This window comes from Micropterus salmoides, unplaced genomic scaffold (assembly GCF_014851395.1).
Source record: "Micropterus salmoides isolate LMB-PRFRI ecotype aquatic unplaced genomic scaffold, ASM1485139v1 Ms_hic_scaffold_1, whole genome shotgun sequence".
Classification (NCBI taxonomy): domain Eukaryota; kingdom Metazoa; phylum Chordata; class Actinopteri; order Centrarchiformes; family Centrarchidae; genus Micropterus; species Micropterus salmoides.
Genome location: NW_024040040.1, coordinates 48,438,507 through 48,452,523, shown reverse-complemented (window position 1 = coordinate 48,452,523; position 14,017 = coordinate 48,438,507). Strand labels below are relative to the sequence as shown.

The following is a 14,017-nucleotide window of genomic DNA, read 5'->3' as shown; positions in this document are numbered from 1 at the left end:
TCCTGACATAGACTTGTTTTTTTTTTGTTTATTTTTTTTTTTTTTTTTGTTGCATCATTCACTTTTATTTAAAAGTTCAGTGTGTAAGTTTTTTTTTTTTTTTTTTTTTTTTTTTTTTTTAAACCTGTCCTGCCCAGCAGCCTGGTATAGAGTATAATGACCTGGATACCATATTGTGCCAGACAGATTTTACTTTAACAAGAGAGTATTAAAATACTCCTTTGTCTGTTTTATTATTTATTTAATTATGTATTGATTTGTCACCGGGCCGGACAGGGGGGCAGACACGGGGATGGGGGGGCACAAACAGACAGCACAGAGAAAGGACAACACCTGCAAGAGAAGGGGGAAAGGGGGATGGAGGGTGGGGACAACAGGGAAAAGCTGTGGGAAACACCAATTGCAGAAAGCAACGAAACCTGCAAGAGAACAGAGAGGGGGCTTGGGGAGGAGAAAAACAACAACAAACAAACACAAACAAAAAAAACAATAAAAATAATAATAATAGTAAAGAAAACCAGCCGAACAGCAGCAATAAACAGCTGACATATTAATGACATATTAAGACAACTAAGAGAACAATGAAAACAAGAAACAGTCACACACACTAAATAAGCAACACAACACAGAGCTGGAATAATAATTAATTTAAATAAGTAACTGAAAGAAAGGCATCAGGAATAATTCTACCAGGGACAACCTAAGTTTGTTTGTGTCTGTGTGTGTCTGTGTGCGTGTGGGTGAATGTGTCTGTATGTGTGTGTATGTCCATGTGTGTGCGCATAAGCCTGTTAAAGAATGTAGTTGTTAGAGAGAGTGGGACGCCACGACTGTAACAGGCAGGCAAGAACCCCAGTAGCCAATAGGGGTGGAAGAAAGAAAAAGAATAAATCAAATCAAAAAAAAACAAAGACTCCCAGATGCACCGCGATGCAAACGCAGAAGACCCCGACCCAAATGCCAGTTGACAACGTAATGCCGACGGAACGCAAAAGAGGAAGAGCAGCGCCGGACCGACCGCGTCGCAGACACAACATAGACCAGTGGCCTCCCCCATCCAGCACCCCACCGCCGCGCAGCAAACAACCACAATGCCCAAATGCCACGCAATCATCAACACCAATGCACAAGTGACGAGCCCAACGCGCACACTGCGCGAGCACGGCGACACCCATGCCCAGCAGCCCCCCGCGAATCCCGCGTGCGAGGTCGGGCAAATGAGAGAGAGCAAACGGAACAACACGACAGCGAAAGCCAGCGGAGAGAGACACCAGCAGCAAGCCCCAGCCCGGCAGCAAACGCGCCGCACAGGTCACCGTGCACCCGCCAATAAAAGTCCACCGTCCCCCCAACTGCCGGAAAAAACTAAGGCCGCCGGCGCCAGCCGACATCCCCCATGCCCAGCGCGCCCCCCGGCCGCATGCAACACCAGCCAAACCAGCAACGAGGCAAAATCAACTAGCTCAGCTGCATGCCACCAACAACCCACCCATCCATCAAGGGCCGAGAACTCCAGGCACAAACCCAGAACAAACCGGAGCACAGCCCTGCCCCGCACCCACACTGCACATCCCGAAAACTAACTATATACCTCAGTATCCAGAGGGGTCCAACAACTGGCCGACAGAGAAATGGGCAAGCACGGATCCGAGGCCAACGAAGCAAAACAGGAACCCCAGCCCAGCCAGAGGCATCCCTCCCTACAGTGCAGCCAGTGACAGCAGCCCCCGAGGCCGATTTCATCCCCGGACAGGGGCCCAGCCCCCCCCAGTCAAGCACCCCCAAGGAGGAGCACCAAAACCTACCCCGACAGCACCGGTCATGCGCCCCAGAGACTCCCGAATGCCCCCACCGTGAGAGAGCTGGCAGGGGGAAGCAGCGGGAGCCTCACCTCTGCCGAAGAGGGCCCAGGCGAGGAGAGGAGACAACGGGCCCCCAGGCCCAGGGACACACCACCCGCCCAGAAATGAGCAAAGGCCACAAGCCCGAGTCCGCAGAACCCTAGGCCAAGGGCGGGCCCCCACGCCAGGGGAGCCCCGACCCCCCCCAGCCCACCCCAGATCAGGCAAGGCCGCCACCAACCCCACAGCACCCCAACGCCCGGGGCTCCAGGGGTAGGACACGAGGCCAATGAGAATCTCTCCCACTCCTTCAACCCCTCTGCCTGCCTCTGTAAATGTATTGTTTTGTGTTGGATGCATGTCATGGATTGTGAAGTGTTGTATGGTGGAGTGAAGATAAGGTGTGTGGTGACTAAGGTGCAACTAAAATTGGAGGGTAGTTGTGACACAGGCACCCCACAACTGTCAGGTAGTGGAACCTCCCATCGTGCCCCTCCCCCCCCAAGCCCTCTGTGTCTAATGTGTATTAAAATTGAGGGACAGGCAGTGAGGGAGGAAGAAGTGCGAGGCCGCAATAAAGCAGCCCACCCCCCAAACGCCCTGCAGGCTGCCCGTCCCCCAGGATCCTAAGGGTGTATGTTGTGAGACATGACCAAAGGAGGAAAGGTGAAGGAGGTCATAGGGAGGCTAGAAGACCAGATTCCTGACTGGCAACCATCATTTATTCAGTCCCGTCCCCCACCCCCCTAAGCAGGAGGACGCCAGGTCCCTCCAGCCCAGGGCTTATAGCAAGAGCCCCTCTAGCACCGGTAGCACCCCAGAGTCAGTGACAACCCCGCCCATCCCCAGGACGGGCCCAGGGGGGCCCAGCCCCCCCAGCGCGCAGACCCGCCCCAGACCCAGAGGCTCCAAAGCCCCGTGCCCCAGACCCCCACACACTCCAGAGGCAGGTCAGTGCAGCCCCAACCCAAAGTCCAACAATCCCCCGTCCTCGCCGGGGCCCCTCCGGCAGCCCCACTGCTAACCCCTCACCTCACCGCTCCCCCACAATCAGCAGCACTCCGAGCACCACCAGCCCCCAAGGGAGCAGGTCCGGGGCAGCAAGGACCCCACCCAAGGACAGAACGGCCCAACAGCCCAGATCCGAAGGTCAGCCCACACCCAGGAGGCAATGCCACACAGGCCAGGTCAGGCCAGAAGACCCCCACCCCCGCTCCCTTCCCTCCCTAGCAGCGAAGCATCCCACACACAAACCCCCACCGTCCCCAAAGAAAAGAGACAGCAATCACCCCGCGACAGCAGCAACAGCCCCTCAGCCCTAGGGAGTCAGCAGATGCAAATAGCCCCTAGGACTCAACACGACCACACTCCAGAGGGCCGCGACGCGACTGCAAGCAACCATCGACACACCCCAAAGCACAATCCCTCCATACACAGGATCCCGGCACAACCACCAAGCATCCAGTCCGGGCACTAAAATCCAGAGGGACACCCCCCAACCAGCTCAAAAAGGACCAGCCCGCACCCCCAACCCACCCCGTCAACCCCTTCTTCCCGGTCCCCCACCCCTCCAACAACCAGTCGCCAGACCCCTCAGAGAACCGAAATGCAATTATCAGGATGCACAGCATGCACACAGGACAGAGCCGCACACCAGCCCAGTCCCGGCCCGCACCCGATGCCCCCAACCCCCGACAAGCACGCAAGCCAATAATGACCTACAGATGAGCCAATCAACACTACCCCGCTACCAATCTAACTAGCGGCACACAACAGCCAAGTAATGCGCTGCGCAGGAGAGATGCCAGCCGGCGCAAACCGCCCCCATCCCCCCCGCAGCCAGAGAGACCACAGACCCCACCCACGGCTACACCGTGACCCACGCCGCACGTTCACCACCAGACCGAAACCCACCACAAGCATCCCCCCCCACCAACCTCCACCGCCATGCCCCCCCCCCCCCCCCCCCAACCCGGACCCACACACAGGACACACAGGGAGGCAGCCAAGCACCGAGCGCCACCACATCCGCACAGCGCGCGAGTCAAAATCACCACCCGCGCACCGATACCAACAACCTTGTGACACCTAAGCAGAGTGGCTACCCACCCCGCAGCAGCGGCACGCCGAATACAGGGCAAACACCGGTCCCCCTATCAAGCCCGCGCCCTAGGCAACCCGAGCGCCAACACCATGCCATCAACCAACATTTAAAATTAGAAAAAAGTCCCCCACGCCCGCACCGCAATGCATCTAAGAATCAACCCACCCCCAGACACACCTACCAGCCGTACGGGACCCTGACCAGCAAGGCAGTACACACCCACCCCCATTAAGTGATAAAGTTGATCAAGGGGGACCAGAGAGATTGGAATTGTGTCAATTTGTTTTTTTTTTACAGCAGACATTTTCTCCATGCTAATGTGATCTATAAGGTGATTCCGATATTGGGTGATACTTATATTCTTTTTGGCCTTCCAGTTCATGAGGATAGTTTTCTTGGCGATGCATAAGGCAGTGAGAAGCATGTATGATGTGTCAACCTCTATACTAATGTCACTTAGGTCCCCCAGCACGCAGAGTGATGGGGAAACTGGGACGGGGTAACTTAGCCATATCGATAGGTCTTCACATATCTTCTGCCAGAACTTTTGAACAGGTGTACATTGCCACATAGCATGCATGTAACTATCAGATATGTTACCTGAGCAGTTCCGGCAGATGTTTGACTGCATAAGACCCATTCTGAACATCCTTTGTCCAGTATAGTGTGTTCTATGGAGAGTTTTATACTGTATAAGTTGTAGATTGGGATTTGTAGTCATTCTAAAGGTATTTAAACATATCTGCATCCAAAAGTTTTGGTCTGGACTAATGGATAGACTTGTTTTAAAGACCCAAAAATGCATGATGTCCTTCAACGCAGTGAGTTTCAGGTCATGTAACACGCCCTCTGGTGGTTGTATTAAAGACGCTCAACTCTTCGGCAAACAGAGAAAATAATGTGATTGAGTTTGTTGATAATGATAGCTTATTAGATAGGGCATTTACTCCCATAAATACTATTTGAAATAATGTCAAAAAATCTTGTCAGAGTAAGGGTATTCTGTTTTCACAACAGTGACAGCATCTCATAAAAGCTATTAGTGGCTTGAAGTTGCACCTTGACATTAAGATAATTGACACAGGTAAGTTGCCATATAAAGGCAGAGAGGAGTAACTATAGAAGCAGTTGAGAAAAAAGCATTTCAAGTTTGCAGGCCGGTTGGCTTTGAAACAAAAATGTTGTAAGGCCTCCATTTTATGCCCTGATTATTTACCAAAAATTGACTGCCATAAACATGAATATACCGTACCCTTCCTCAAAAATCCAGTTTCATTCTAGGGTTTATTAGTATCACATATCTATATTTTACAAGCAGCTATTTCACTAGTTCTGCAGCCATTAGCAAGAGTTTAGCTGTTCAGCTGTTTTTTGTCAGTCATTGGACTTAACTGCTGTCTCGTTAAGTCATGAGGAATAACAAACTGCTTTGGCTGGCTCATCAAAATGGATATTCTCCAATTATAGATAACAGCAAGGGAGAAATCAGTGAGTGAATTTAGTTTAACGGAGACAAGGCTAGGCTATCTTGCCAGCTAGCTTTCAGCTTCTAGAGCCAAGAGTACACCAAACCAGTCTAAACTTAGTTTGGACCAAATTTTGCTTTGGCTTTATAATTCTGAATTATCAATTATAGAGTTATAGTAAGATAGCTGTATGAGTCTGAGGTTGTGCTTTTGAATGTCTAACTGCTTCTTTGGGAAAGCAGTTACACATTCAAAAAATGAGTTAACTCTATAAATAGCTAAAATTTTGAACTATCTGATCAAATCAGTCACTTTCAACGTTACTGAATCCACCTGCACCTAAATTATATTCCCATGCTCAACTGTTTTAAATTTAGACATTATTTCCGCACAGTAATTTATCAAATGGAACACCAGGATGCCAGCTGTGCTTGCTTTTGTGTCAAAAGTGCAAAGTCTATGTGTGAAAAGAGCATTTACCCATCACACTCCGCAAGTGTCTGTCATCGCCTAGCTGAGGTTTACATGAAAATTAGACAGTTATAAAGGGTGAGAGTTTGGGCCTGTATCCTAATTGTGGTGATGCAGCATGTTGAGATGGAGAGCAGCGCTTCTCCTCGTCCCCAGTGAGACTCTGGCTAATGAGGCTTGGTCTACACCTCCTGCTGTCCACCTCCCCAGCATCTCCTTCCCTCCTCCTCCACCTGTGCACATATTTCAGCTGAGCTATGCATGGCTGTCTACATGTGGTGGTTCAGGTGCAGTATTATATACAGTGTAAGATGGCCTTGTATTAGGTATTTATTTACTTTTCTTACTGGTTTTGAATCACATAAAATCCAAATAATGACAATGTTTTGATTACATTATTGATGCATTTATTTCCTTGTCTAAAACTCACTCTTTGAGAAGCAAAGTACATTGATTGACATGATTTCGAGCAATTCACAGGAACAAGCAGGAAGCTCACTAGACCAAAACAGGGACTGCTGTACATTTTTAGGCTACTATAGGTGTAACTTGGCGAGATGTCTTTTAGTTTGATTGTAGGGATCAGAATTTGAATGACATCCACAATCAATTCAGTTTTTATGTGGGATTGTTGCTTCAGGGAGCTTGGTCTTCTCTCAGTGTTGTCACTTCTTGAAATAGATTGAAAGGGACAGAGTGTATTTCCTGTTGAAGGATCTTATAGCTCTGCCTAGCCAGTTGCATCTGGCGCACTGTAATCAAACCAATCATTGTGGTTGATGGTCAATGATTGCTTTCAGATTGGCTTGCCTTCACATCGCTCTCTTTTTTTTTTTTCTTTTTTACGGACACCTGCTGTTGCAGCGAGACTGTGAAACCATGGAGATGGAGGAGAGACTGAGGGCTTGAGAAGCATCTGCTATCACTGTTAAATCAGAACTGCACCGCTTCTGGTCATTTCTAGTGGTTGAACTTAATTTGATTGCTAATTCATGTACATTTCATTTGGACAGATGACTGGTTCTGGCATCTTGTGTCCAAAAAAAAATTCCCCCCCCTACATCCTCCAGTGTACCTCCCCTCTCATAGTCTCTTTACATAAGCACATTTTGCTGTACTATTACCAGCTGTTTTCACTTGGTGTCTTTTGGAACAACATGCCAGAGAAGCCCAAGTCCTGGGGCAGGAAGATAGCATTGCTGCTATAGTGGTTACATGTTAGTCAATTTGAAATACACAGAAAGGAATGTCTCTCATGTGACTCCAGGCCAGTAGAGCGTGACCGACTGCAAGCTTGCCAAGTATGGTTGGTCACACATGAGAGGGCAGGAGACAGGCAGCAGCACGAACATGGGTGTCTCTGCTGTCGGATGTCTCCACCTTAGCTGCAGACATGCCGAGGATGCAGATTCCTCCCCTCGCTTTGACTAATTGACCCTGAGCGGATATGTCAGCGGCTTGAGGAGGTAGAACATATGAACCCCTAAGATGTTGTTTGGAGAAGTCTTGTACAGGGGCATAGTTCTGCTGAACCAAGTTAGTGCAGCTTGACTAACTCACACTGAAAGGGCGAGGCATTAACCTGATCAGGACCTACTGTGTGTCTCTCGTGTAACAGGTACCACTCTGCCATTTGAGCTGTCATTTAAACAACCAAAATGCGTGCAATTAGCACCTGTGATATCATATCTGCTTTTCAGGCAGGCGAGAGCAATGCTTTTTGGATGTGTTTTGAGTGACATAAACATTGGAAATCAAATACTGACATTTGTTTGATATGATGAGGCTGATATTGAAATGTGATAGCAGTTACTCATCCTTGAAAATGCTAGAATAACAAAAATGAACCGAGGGCAAACCGGCTGTTAACACTGATGCTCATATTGAGTTACTGCATTTCTTCAAGGGCTCTTAGCTAGCAGTTTGAACAATATAGATGAAGTAAATAACAGCAGGAGTTCTGGCAAATCCTAGACTATAACATTATTGTGATGTAAACTGAAATTAATTGTGAAAGTAACTTGTGTACTGTTTTCTGTTTTTTTTTTGTAGCCCCTGGACTATGAAAATAAGAAGGCATACACTTTTAAGGTAGATGCCTCCAATGCACATCTGGATCCACGATTTCAAAGCTTTGGGGCTTTCAAAGACACAGCAACAGTGAAGATTAACGTTTTGGATGTGGATGAGCCTCCGGTGTTCAATAAGCCCTCCTATGTGATGGATGTGTATGAGGACACACCCGCGGGCACCATCATTGGAGCAGTGACGGCACAGGATTTAGATGCCAGCAGCAGTCCAGTCAGGTAAAGTTAAACTCTTCTGTCTAAAACAATATATATACACACACATAAGTTTCAGTACATTGCATGGTACATGGTGTTATATCGATATGCATTTATCAAATTGATGAAGGGGCTGACAATTTCACATGAAAAGATCTACACAGTATAAGCATTCAGCCACTGTGCTCCACTTGGGTTAAAATGCCACATTACAAATGTTTGGTCAATATTGTTTTAAGTTAGTCATGACTTATTTTGATTGTGTTTAGTGGTAAATATGTTTTAATGGAGATTAAAAGGGACTTAAGAGGGCATCCGAATCTATCTGGGCCGGATAGAGTTTATTTGTGAATATTATGAAGTCCAATTCTCGGGAAAATACATATTGCATCCCTTTATAATCTTTTAATGGATTTGTGCAATAGTTAGCCAAAAGGCTAGTTTTCATCTGTAGTTGCTGTGTAGTGAACAGATGTGACAAAGATGAGATAATTTATAAGCATTCAGAAAAAGACAAAGGAAATGTTATGTTATTAATGTTAATTAAAAAAAACTAATTCAGGACACCATTTTACAACATTGTCAAATGCTGTTTAAATATGCAAAACAGAGGCACATCATACAACTCACACAAAACAATGGAATGAAGGATATTAATGTTCATAGAAATAGAATATTGACTAAATAAAACAACATTGTGCAGTATTATAAGACACTAATATAAACATGCAAAGCAGAATCACAGACATCCACATAAAAGCACATACAATATGTAAAAGTTCTCACTATAACTGCAGGTACATGAAGACCGAATGGCAATAGCAATATATAGATAGGTGACAGCAGACAGCAAAGGAAGTTCACAGCACAGACAGACTGAGGTCACGAAGGTGCAACTGAGTGAGAGCTGAGTGCTAAATACACCATTTCTGTAAATGAGCTCTTAATAAACTGCATGTGTCCATTTCGCTAATAGTTGCTAGAATAGAGGTCCGTTCTATTGCAGCTTTAACAGAAAATGCAGACTGACTAAAAGCACCTCTGTACTCTTAAACAGTAAGTGATATGGGAAATAATCATAGGATGCATTTACATCTTTGCCGCCTCTGTTGACATGACATCACGAATGAACCCGAAAGTTTGAATTTGACCCAGTTACAAACCTTTTTCACCTGTGCCTTGAAAGAAAGTTTGGAATCAATCAGAACCCCGAGGTACGTTCATTTTGACTGAATGAGAAAAAAAATCTCCCCAAGTCTGCATTATATTTTCTGTAGTATAAAATGTTAAGACAAGAGCTCTGTTCTTAAGTACTGTATGATGGAGAGACAGATGAAGGTCTGACATGGTCTTACTTAACTGAAAAACTAAACAACTAGGTTCTGATTGTCTGATCATGTTAGTGTTTGGTAAAAACTTCATTACTTGAATAATATACTGTAGATTGGGTTCAGGATGAAAAGAAAGAAAGAAAACGCATGTCAGTGTGCCCCATGCCTATCTTGCCATTTAAAGAAGTATTATGGAAATTAGTTTTTCATATTATTCAGAATGACTAAATCTTACTCTGGAAATCTGGAATTAATACTTATAGCCATATATATAGTGAATGAAGTAGGACTGGATCTGAACGCACATCTTCATCTTGAGAGGATGGAAGGATAAAAGAGCTATAGGGAGAAGTACTGTGGTACTGCAGCTAGTGATTGAAGGTTTTAGAACTCTAATCCATTCATCAATGTCTCCGGTCTCCATTCATCAATGTCATCATGGCTTTAATCTCGAGTGTATTGTCAGTTTTACTCATCGGTTTGAGGACTAATCAATCTATGTAGAACATTTGACATTGTCATGTAAAATCCTGCTAGCATCATCTCTTGGCAGTGCAGGATGTGTTGGCAACGTTATGCTACAGAGACAATATAACTTTATTAGTGGCCCCATATTTACATATCTGAACCTTATATCTGCACTATTAAAATTAAAGCGATATATGAACTCTCTCTTTTTAGAGTGCAGATATTATCTAACTTTTGATAATAACTAATCAAATTTCACTGAACATTTTAAATTCACAGCAAAAACAACTGGACATTTTAATGTAACTCATGTTTAGTTTCTATGGCATACATTTTTTGCATATTTACTCACTAGAACGTAATGAATATAAAACACTGTTTTGCCCTGCAAACTATGGTCAAGGCGTACAACTCTGTTCATACACTCAGCTTTTGCTAACCAGCCACTCACCTCTCGACCAGTCATGCAGTTATATTTATTGTTCCATCATACGATTTGGAGTCACAGTTTAAGAGCACCTGTTTTAATTTAGATTAAGTTTTTCACAAAACAAGAATTTATAGGTTATCCACTATGTGGCTGTCATCCACTAGGGCTAAAACATATTTAAGATATGTATTTTCTATATTCTGTTTCTTAATAGAGCGGCAAGTTGTTTCTATGCAGTTGGATGCAGTTCTTTGAAGATATTTTAAAATATTTTGGTGGGGATTAATTTTTTATAGATTTCATTATTTTACTGATGTTTATTGATAATCATTGACATAACTTAATTAATGGTAATCATATATATCCAATAGTTTGTGTAGATGTGGCTGCGTAACACTGTGCACATCATTAGTGGCTTGGCCGAGTGATATGACATAACTGAGAGGAAAGTGAAGTGGATATATTACCTTTTGTCAGAGTTCATTTGTACAGCTTTTGTGGTGGCAATTAAAATGGACCAAGTAAAACACAGAGGAAGCTGCGCCCATGCTTTTATTTTTGCCCACATCCTTAATTAGCTGTACTGCAATTGTTGCTGAGAGTGACAGCATTACACTATGTAACAATTTGAGGTTAGATTAGAAAAAGAGCTGGTGTTTGGACCATACAAAGAAATTTTGCACATAAAACACCAAAAACATTGTTGACTGACACAATTTAAACTGAACATGAGAACTGATAAAGATATAAACTGAATTGTAATATGTCGGTATAGCCTCACAGAAGCTAAGAAACTGCACTTTTTAAAATTTATATTACGTTAAATTACGTTGATTTTACTGTGATTGTTTTCACATAAGTCACAAATTAATCCTCATCAATTACATGGATAACAGAACAAAACCTACCAAACCGTAAGGGTCCTAAATCATTTTACAAGGCAACATAGTGTAGACTGCTGGTCGCTCCTTAGTAATTATCAGGTAGGACATTCAAACGTCACTGCTCAGTTTTATAGTTCTGACATGCTTGACTGAACTTCTGATTTATACTCAAGGCAAGTCATTTCTTTTCTTTCTCAGTCTCTCTGTCTTGCTATACACCCTGTACCACACAAATACATGCACACACTATCCTGTGTTCTATCATAAAACTTGAGTGGTAGATAACAATAGACCATCATTGGCAAAGACAAGAGAAGTGCATTCTTAAAAAATGTATGAGAACGCTTTTGTTAAAATAGTTTACAGTAGCTACTTTTGCTCAGGCACATTGCTTTATAGTTATGGTTCTTTGAAAATGTATTGCTCGAGCGGGACACAAATGACAAAAATACCTGTTGCATGGACAGAAGTTGTTTTATTATGAATATTTTATTCCAGAGAAAACAAAAGAACAGAAGAAGGAGAGATTTGTACGACAAAAAGCTAATGCCCTCCATTCTCCACTTTGTCTCTAGCACTTTAAATATTCATCAAAACCACAGCTGACATTGTTCATTTGTGTGCCTTCAGAGAGCAGCCTTGCATTCTTCACTTCTAAACAATAGACCCAATGACCCATCATGCATAGGGAATTATGCTTTTAGACTTTTGACTCAACTGATTCTGCTATTTAGCAGTATAGTGCAGAGTTATCTCTAGCTGGGGAAACACAAGAGCGTCATGAATACTGCATTGTTGGTCGATTCTAAAGAGCTTCCTATAGTTAGAATAAGTTTTAAGAACTGAACTTTTGGCCTCTGTCTAAAATGGTAATACCACAAATCACAAAACACTGAAGAGCAATAAAGTTTATAGCGTTTACTGCAGCAAAACCATAAACTCTAAAAATCAATGACTGTGGAAAATAAACACAGATGTGCTTTGACTTTTTCTTAAATTACCTTGTCTGTTGTGTGTAATGTTCTCTGGGCTGAGTTAACAGTACTGCAGTTCAAAGTAGGAGATAACGCTGTAATTAATTTTCATATCTACAGTTCACAGTACTGAGTTAGGCTTAAGTAGACTTTTTAGATCTGTGATTTCTTTTTCACAGCTGTTGATGAGCTCTATGCTCCTTTAGATAATTCAGAGACTGAACTAATTACAACTAAAACATGTTTTCTATCTCACAAAAAAATTAAGTTTCTGAAACATTTTTGCCATTTATCTTGGCAGATTGCAAGGGAACTGGTGGTGGTGGTGGTGGGGGGGTTATTGTCTTGCTCAAAGGAATTTCAAAACATTCATACTTTGTAATATTCTGGTTATAAAGCAGTCTCTCTAACCACTGGGCCACACTCGTACTGAAAAATCTGCTTCAGTAGCAGCTTGACTCCAATGATACCCCCACCCCCCCCAAAAAATGGTTTTGCCCTGAGGAAAAATTGGAAACCATTGATCTTTTGAACTCTTGATGGGAGTTTGGCTGTAATATTTATCAAAGAGACTCACACACTAAACTATTTTGACGTGATCATGTTCACTTCAAGGCTACACGCAACACAGAGTAAAGAGAGGACGTGGACAAATCAAAATTGAAACAGAAAATTTGATGGGACCAAAGCTTGCAAAAAAATTCTACTTAAGTAGTTTTGTTATCATTCTCATTACAGTAAAAGACTTGGGGGTTTGAATGTACGCTAGGCCTCTTTCTCTTAATGAGTGAGTCAAGTCCAGTTTGATGCTTTACAGTGTAAAAAACAAGCATGATAAATATTAATGAGAAATACCCTTTAATGATGAAAAAACTTGCTACAAGAAGGGAAAGAAATGGCAGAATGGTGGCCTAGAAAGGGTGTCCTTCATGTGGAAAGTCCAAGCTCAAATCAATGAGAAATTAAGCATCTATCCTGTGGAAGTACCCATGAGCAATGCACTGAACCCCCAACCTTTGACCTCCTTGTGAAGGGGAACAAAAGACAGGAACATATTCTCTCCTGTGGGAACTCCACTGACGATCACAAAATTATTAATGAAAAATAGCCTTTAAAGATCAAATAGCATTGCATGATGAATGGCGCTGTCAGTGGCATGCAGTTTGGTTTCAGATCTCTTTTATATTTCATAGTTTGCATTCAGAGCGACTGGGCAAGACCAAAGATGTATTTCTCAGAGAGGACGCTGTACCCTCTGTTCTCAGACACCAAACCAACATTTTATGCCTTTTGTTGTTCATCAGCCGTGAGAGATTGATATGGTTTCAACACTGCCTAAAATTCATTTATGCTCCCAAGAAAACCGTTTGCTCAGCATGGCCAAAGTACTTGTGCCCCATTACTAGATTGGAATGTATATGCGACCCTCAGCACATTTTCTGGAAATGACCATTCAGAATGAGTAATGAAGGCTACGCCAACGTTATATTACACCTAACTCATATACATGAGCCCAGAGGGAAAATCACTATGGTTTAATTCTCTGGTTTATGTTGGAAATGAATGCCATTAAACAAACATTTTCTTTCAGGTATTCCATTGACTGGAAGAGTGACTTGGACAGCTACTTTGACATTGATCCAGTGGAGGGAACGATTTCCACAAACGAACTCCTTGACAGAGAGAGCATTGCCCAGCACAATATCTCCATCGTGGCAACCAAACTTAGTAAGTATGACAACTAGATCGATTGCAATTCATGC

At 43.7% G+C, this 14,017-nt stretch overlaps 1 protein-coding gene across 1 annotated transcript in view; it reads left to right on the top strand.

Annotated features, from left to right (window-relative positions):
* Positions 1-14,017, top strand: part of LOC119912725 (cadherin-12-like) — a 105,692-nt gene that overhangs the window by 78,553 nt on the left and 13,122 nt on the right. Inside the window, exons 7-8 of the mRNA XM_038732022.1 lie at positions 7,935-8,188; positions 13,846-13,982. Of these exons, the coding sequence (XP_038587950.1) occupies positions 7,935-8,188; positions 13,846-13,982 (391 nt within the window). The remainder of the gene's footprint in view (positions 1-7,934; positions 8,189-13,845; positions 13,983-14,017) is intronic.